The 6780-nt window shown below is 60.3% G+C and overlaps 1 protein-coding gene across 1 annotated transcript in view; it reads right to left on the reverse strand.

Moving 5' to 3' along the window:
* Positions 1 to 6160, reverse strand: part of STOX2 (storkhead box 2) — a 94544-nt gene extending 88384 nt beyond the window's left edge. Inside the window, exon 1 of the mRNA XM_036457314.2 lies at positions 5882 to 6160. Coding sequence (XP_036313207.1) covers positions 5882 to 6053 — 172 coding nt within the window. The 5' untranslated portion in view covers positions 6054 to 6160. The remainder of the gene's footprint in view (positions 1 to 5881) is intronic.
* Positions 6161 to 6780: the final 620 nt, after the last annotated feature.

A 6780-nucleotide genomic window follows, 5' to 3' on the forward strand; every position in this document is an offset into this window, starting at 1 on the left:
TCTGTGACGGGGGGTCTGTGATGGGGTCTGTGACGGGGGGTTTGTGACGGGGGGTCTGTGATGGGGGGTCTGTGACAGGGGGTCTGTGACGGGGGGTCTGTGATGGGGTCTGTGACGGGGGGTCTGTGATGGGGGTCTGTGATGGGGTCTGTGACGGGGTCTGTGACGGGGGGTCTGTGATGGGGGGTCTCTGATGGGGGTCTGTGACGGGGGGTCTGTGATGGGGTCTGTGACAGGGGGTCTGTGACGGGGTCTGTGATGGGGTCTGTGAGGGGGGTCTGTGATGGGGGTCTGTGATGGGGTCTGTGACGGGGTCTGTGACGGGGGGTCTGTGATGGGGGGTCTCTGATGGGGTCTGTGACGGGGGGTTTGTGACAGGGGGTCTGTGACGGGGGGTCTGTGATGGGGTCTGTGACAGGGGGTCTGTGACGGGGGGTCTGTGACGGGGGGTCTGTGATGGGGTCTGTGACGGGGTCTGTGATGGGGTCTGTGACGGGGGTCTGTGACGGGGTCTGTGACGGGGGCGGGGGGTCTGTGATGGGGTCTGTGATGGGGTCTGTGATGGGGGGTCTGTGATGGGGTCTGTGATGGGGTCTGTGATGGGGTCTGTGATGGGGTCTGTGATGGGGGTCTGTGACGGGGGGTCTGTGATGGGGTCTGTGAGGGGGGTCTGTGATGGGGGTCTGTGACGGGGTCTGTGATGGGGTCTGTGATGGGGGGTCTGTGATGGGGTCTGTGACAGGGGGTCTGTGATGGGGTCTATGATGGGGGGTCTGTGATGGGGTCTGTGACGGGGGGTCTGTGATGGGGTCTGTGATGGGGTCTGTGACGGGGGGTCTGTGACGGGGTCTGTGATGGGCTCTGTGATGGGGTCTGTGATGGGGTCTGTGATGGGGGGTCTGTGATGGGGTCTGTGATGGGGTCTGTGATGGGGTCTGTGATGGGGTCTGTGACGGGGGGTCTGTGATGGGGTCTGTGATGGGGTCTGTGATGGGGGGTCTATGATGGGGTCTGTGATGGGGTCTGAGATGGGGGGTCTGTGATGGGGTCAGTGACGGGGGGTCTGTGACGGGGTCTGTGACGGGGGGTCTGTGACGGGGGGTCTGTGATGGGGTCTGTGATGGGGGTCTGTGACGGGGGTCTGTGATGGGGTCTGTGACGGGGGGTCTGTGATGGGGTCTGTGACGGGGGGTCTGTGATGGGATCTGTGATGGGGTCTGTGACGGGGGGTCTGTGATGGGATCTGTGATGGGGTCTGTGATGGGGTCTGTGATGGGGGTCTGTGACGGGGTCTGTGATGGGGTCTGTGATGGGGGTCTGTGATGGGGTCTGTGACGGGGGGTCTGTGATGGGGTCTGTGATGGGGGTCTGTGACGGGGGTTCTGTGATGGGATATGTGATGGGGTCTGTGACGGGGGGTCTGTGATGGGGTCTGTGATGGGGTCTGTGATGGGGTCTGTGATGGGGTCTGTGACGGGGGGTCTGTGACGGGGGGTCTGTGATGGGGGTCTGTGACGGGGGGTCTGTGATGGGGTCTGTGATGGGGTCTGTGACGGGGGGTCTGTGATGGGGTCTGTGGGGTCTGTGATGGGGTCTGTGATGGGGTCTGTGACGGGGGTCTGTGACGGGGTCTGTGACGGGGGGTCTGTGATGGGGTCTGTGACGGGGGGGGTCTGTGATGGGAGCGTGGACCTGAGGGCCTGAACAGACGGGAGGGGGTGGGTTCCCAGCGGGTTCGTGGCAGGCCCGGATTAGAACCTCGCTGTCCGCTCTCTGCTCTCAGAAAACTCGCCCATCTCTTAAAACAACGGGACACAAGGAACTGGGACACAGTCAGCGGTACCCCAGCATTTGTTTCTATAAAATGAAAACTAATAATCTGAAGACGGTGCTGTGCTGCCCAGGCTTCCCTCTGTTCATAGCACATCAGCCAGAACAACAAAGCACACACACGGTTCACCCTGTCTGAAGATGTCAGTTTGGGGGCTTTTGCCGCATCTTTCTTTTCAAATATCCTTTCAAACGATACTATGAAAGGGGCTTCACTGCGCTTTAAAGTGGTAAATATCAAATGAAAAGTTTTTGGGTTTTTTTTTGGGGGGGGGGGGGTTGTGTGTGTGTGTGTGTGTGTGTGTGTGTGTGTGTGTTGGGGGGGGGGGGTGTCTCCTTCATAAGCGGCCCCTTTGACAAACAGGCTCCGTAAACTTCGTGGGGAAAAACCACTTTCCGATCTGGACCAGCAGGATGCCCAAAGCTGGTGGCGTTCCCCGGGGGAAGCCAGGAGCCCGGCCTCGGGGCCAGGGAAGAGGCCCCTGAATGCAATTAGAAGCTAATAGCTTCGCTGGTGCCAAGAGGTCAGAGTTCACGCAGGGCTAACACAGGAGGCTCCCTCAGCAAAAGGCTCCGGGCCTGGACACATTCCACGGAGGCACCTGAGCGCACCCTCATCTGCACAGCAGGGGACCAGACGGTTCGCTCTGCGCCGGGAGTTTCGCCTTTACCTCTCCTTTTGGCAAACGAGGGAGAACTGGCCCCATTTGTTCTACCCCCTTCTCTTCTTCAGATAACGCAGGCACTTTGATTATCCATCTTGATCTGAACAAAAGGCAAGACTTCCCCCCGCCCCCCACCCCCTTCTACCCAGAAACTCTCGTTGGGAAATTAGTCTTCCAGACGAACAATGAACTCGTCCCGAGGCCTGTGAACTTGCTGGCTGCCAGGAGGCCTGTGAATGCTTAGGATCATCCACCGGGGGCTCTCACAGTCACAGAAGGCGTGAAGGTTTCGGAATGCTCCGGCTGTCCTTTTGCAGTATATTTTTAAGTGTTAAAGGTGTCTGCGCTAACCTCTAGAGCTTGAGCATAATTTATCCTGAAGGTGTACAAAAAAAAAAAACCACAACAATAACAACAACAACAAAAAAGCCGGGCTACATGTCAGGGGTATCGCTGTAAATCACATTTCAAACCGGTGATTACTTATTAGTGGAGGAAAAGACTGCTTAAAAGGGTGCTGTCCCATCGGAAAGCTATTAGGGAATGCCTGCCATTTTGCCTTAATCAACAGAGGAAAACGTGAAGTACCTACTCCGTAATAGGGATGCCAGACAACTATTAATAAAAATTTCAAGGATCTCTCTCTTTCCCTAAAGTTTAAAACAAAAACACATTTCCCCCCATAGTTTTTATTTGTTGGGGGAGGGGGGGAGAGATTGCTAAAAATAGTCTCGATGAAGTTATTTAATTTAGTCTATTTCTGAAGAGGCTTGTCTTATCCTTTGAACCCAACAACAAAAAGTCCTTTTTGCTCACAGCGAAGTATGACGACACCAGCAGCTATCGCGCCCAGTGGCTGGACAAACGGAAAGGAGAAACGTGAAAAGCCTGGTGTGTCCCTGAGCTGCTCCATTCTCCGTTTCGTTTGCACGGGACAAAGCTCCTGTGTGCATGTGGAGTCCCCGGCCTGACCCACGGGGCCTTCCGCCGCCTCTCCTAAGAGGAAGGGGCCTTCCGGTGCCCGATCTCAGCCGGCTCCCATGCCCCTCTCGTCCCACCAACACTCTCATTGGGAAAGGAGCCATATTTGAAAAGGAAATGGGTGCGATCCTCCCCTCCCCCAACCTCCACCACCACCACCACCACCACCACCACCACAACAACAACAACAACGCCGCCTATGAGAAAGGTCCCACCTCCTCTCCCAGGGCTCACTGTCCTGTCTGAACGCTGACCATTCCCTGCCATTGGCGAGAACACCTTTTCTTACTCGCATCGGCGAACATTTAAAATAAAGAATGAATAACGGCCCTTCCTTCCCGGACGAAGCCAGATGATAAGCCATCCCGTAGCCCCAAAAGAACCTAGCAAGGCTTTAGGGGGGGCTGGGGGCGAGGGCGGGGGGGGGGGCATTTCCAGAAAAGGCTGAATGAATGGCACAGCTCTTCTTCCCTCATCTTCTGGGTTTCTTTTCTCAGAAGCAACCTCACACCGAAGCTGCCTGGAGAACCACCAACCAGCCTGAGCCAGCGTCTCCTTCCCCGTCACCCCAAGACGCGCTCACCACGTGTGGGCCAAGAAATGACCCGAGGAAGGAGAACCAAATAAAAACGCCTGGCACCATGGGCCCTGGCAGAGAAGTTCTCGGGGGAAGAACGGAAATGGGATCCTAATGAAGCCATGCCCAGGTACCCAGAAACGGGCTCCAAGCAAATGTGCCCGAACTCATTAGCGCGTCCGGCAGGTTTGTCCAAGAAATGAGGGCCACCTGCCCTCCCGTAGCTCCCCACTGGGTCTGAGCCCCGGCCAGGGCCACGGGAAACGGACCCTCCCGTTCCGTGTGCACGGAAGCCGTGCAAACCCTCACGCACACAAAACCCGGCCGCCTGCACACGCAGGGCAGACGTGGGCGTCTGGACACACGCGTTCTGAGGTTAGAGTTAGGTGCGTTTCAAAATTCTCTCGCACCAGTCGGGAGACTATAGCAGCCACAGCTGCGATCCACTTAAATTACCGACGTATAAACCTTTACGGATTTGGCTGTTTCTGAAAGAAAGCCCGGCCCCAACATCCTTAGGTCCCCATTAAAAAAAAATTTTTTTTAAAAGATGGTTATTTTATTTAGGTTTTCTATTCATGGAAATGTGGCCACAGGACATTTTTTACAGCATGAGATACTGCCCCAGTGTTTTTTTGTTTTTCTTTTAACTTTGCTGTTTTAGGAGCAAGACAGTGGGGTTAGACTCTTAAGCACCAACCACCAAGCCATCTTCCCAGGGAAGACGGGACTGGGCCATGCCTGGGTTCCTAGGTACTTTCATGACTCGGTGTTTAGAAGAACATGAATTCTTCTGGGATGAAAAACAAACACACACACAAAAAATGATGCCTTGCACAGGATTGCATACAAACGGTCAAACCCACGCGTCAGGAGAAAACCAGGAAAGGGTGCCAGCCTCTCCTTCCTTCAGCCTTTCCTGCGTGGTTCTCCAGGCCCCACACCACCGCCAATCCCCTGGTACTGGGAACCTGCCTCCCCGGAGCCGCCTGGCCCGGCCCAGCATTCTAAGATGCAACCCTTTTCGGGGGAGGGGTTTCCATGGACCGGTTTTTTTGTGTTTGTCCTTTCTTCCCGTCTGACATGCAAATACACAAGACGGCCTCCATCCTTTCCAGGCCACCGAGTCCAAAGCAGCCTATGTGCAAGCCGCACAGCATCATGTGAGCGCTCCATCCGCATACACAGCATCACCCCACCGCCGAACGCGTTCAATGAGCTCCCGCAGCGCTGGCTGCGTACACACACACACACACACACACACACACACACACACACACACGGCCTGAGCCGGGGATGCATGCGGGCTCGCCCCGGACCTGACTCAGACCATTCAGACCTGTGCATGGAACCTGTTCCCTTTCTCCACCCCGCCACCCAAAAAGGGGGGGGGGGCGGGGGCTGTTTCAATGCCCCAGGGGATGGCTGGCCACCATGCAGGCGCCAGCAAGCCCGGGACTGCGGGGAGCGACCCTGGGCGCAGCTCCCCGCAGACCTCCCGGAGGCTGCAGCCCCGCAGCTGGCGCCCATGCATCCCCCACACACCCCACTCCCCGTAGCCACAACATGCGGCGCGGCCCCCTCCCCATGTCACCGGGCTCATTACTCTCCAACCCCATATTGCGAGGGCCTGCTGTGCATCTTGCGGAGGTACAAAATGGTGGATGCGAGCTCATTTTTTTTTTCCTCCCCCCATAACTTATGGCATCCATCAGCCACCCGCGGCCCGGCCTCCCCGGCCCGCACCCCCCGGAGGAGCGGCGCGGCGGGGAGCCCGTCCCCCGCGGCCCCGGCCCGGCCCGGCCCGCGCGCGCCCGCGGTCACCAACCTGATGTCATGTAGCCGCGCGCGGCCGGGGGCGCGAAGGCCGCGGGGAAGCGCTTGTGCTGCAGCCGGTAGTCCTTCTCGCTGCGGGAGCGCACGCGCTCCGAGGCCGCCCGGTCCGAGAAGTCGGCGCTGGGCCAGGCGCGCCGCAGGGTCGTGCTGCGGGTCTTCTTCATGGTGCGGGGGGCGCGCCGCCGCCGGTCCGGGCCTCAGCGCCGGGGCGCCGCGCGCGGCTGCCTCGGCCTCAGGGCGGGCACGGCCCGGGCGCCCGCCGCGCGCATCCCCCCGCCGCCCCCGGTCCGCGGCGGCTACAGCGCCGGCCGCCGGCCCGGCCCGCCCCGCGGCCCCGCGCCCCGCACGGCCCCGGCTGCGCTCGCGCCCCCGCCCCACAATGCATTCCACTTCACGTGCCGCCCGCCCGCCGGCTTACAGCTTCCAGATTCCGGGGGGAAGGCGCGGTCGGGGCTCCCCGGGCCGCAGGGGGCGGGAGGGGGCGGGCGGGCGGGGTGCGGGGTGGGAGGGGGGGGCGCCCAGACTTGCAGCGTGAAAAGCAGCGATGGGAGCCGCGCAGACAATGGCCCGATTCAGCGCCGGCAGGAGAGCTCGGCCCACCGGGAGGGCGCCCGCCCGGCACAAAAGACCCAAACAAACGAGGAGCCCCCCGCCTCCGGGGCCGACCGGGGATCGGGCTCCCGCCCCGCCCCGGGGCAGCCGGAGGGGCGGCCCTGCGCCGGGAGGCGGCGGCGTGGGGGGATGACAGCGTCCGAGGCCGGTGCCCCCGGGCCTACCCGCCGCGCGGCCCGCAGTCCCGGGTGCGGGCGGGCGCCGCCTCCGCTGCGGTCCTCGGGCGGGAGGCCGTCGTCATCACCGAGGCGGGCGGCGCGGACGGCGCGCGGGATCGGG

The sequence above is a fragment of the Pipistrellus kuhlii genome, unplaced genomic scaffold (genome assembly GCF_014108245.1).
Source record: "Pipistrellus kuhlii isolate mPipKuh1 unplaced genomic scaffold, mPipKuh1.p scaffold_m20_p_3, whole genome shotgun sequence".
Classification (NCBI taxonomy): Eukaryota; Metazoa; Chordata; class Mammalia; order Chiroptera; family Vespertilionidae; genus Pipistrellus; species Pipistrellus kuhlii.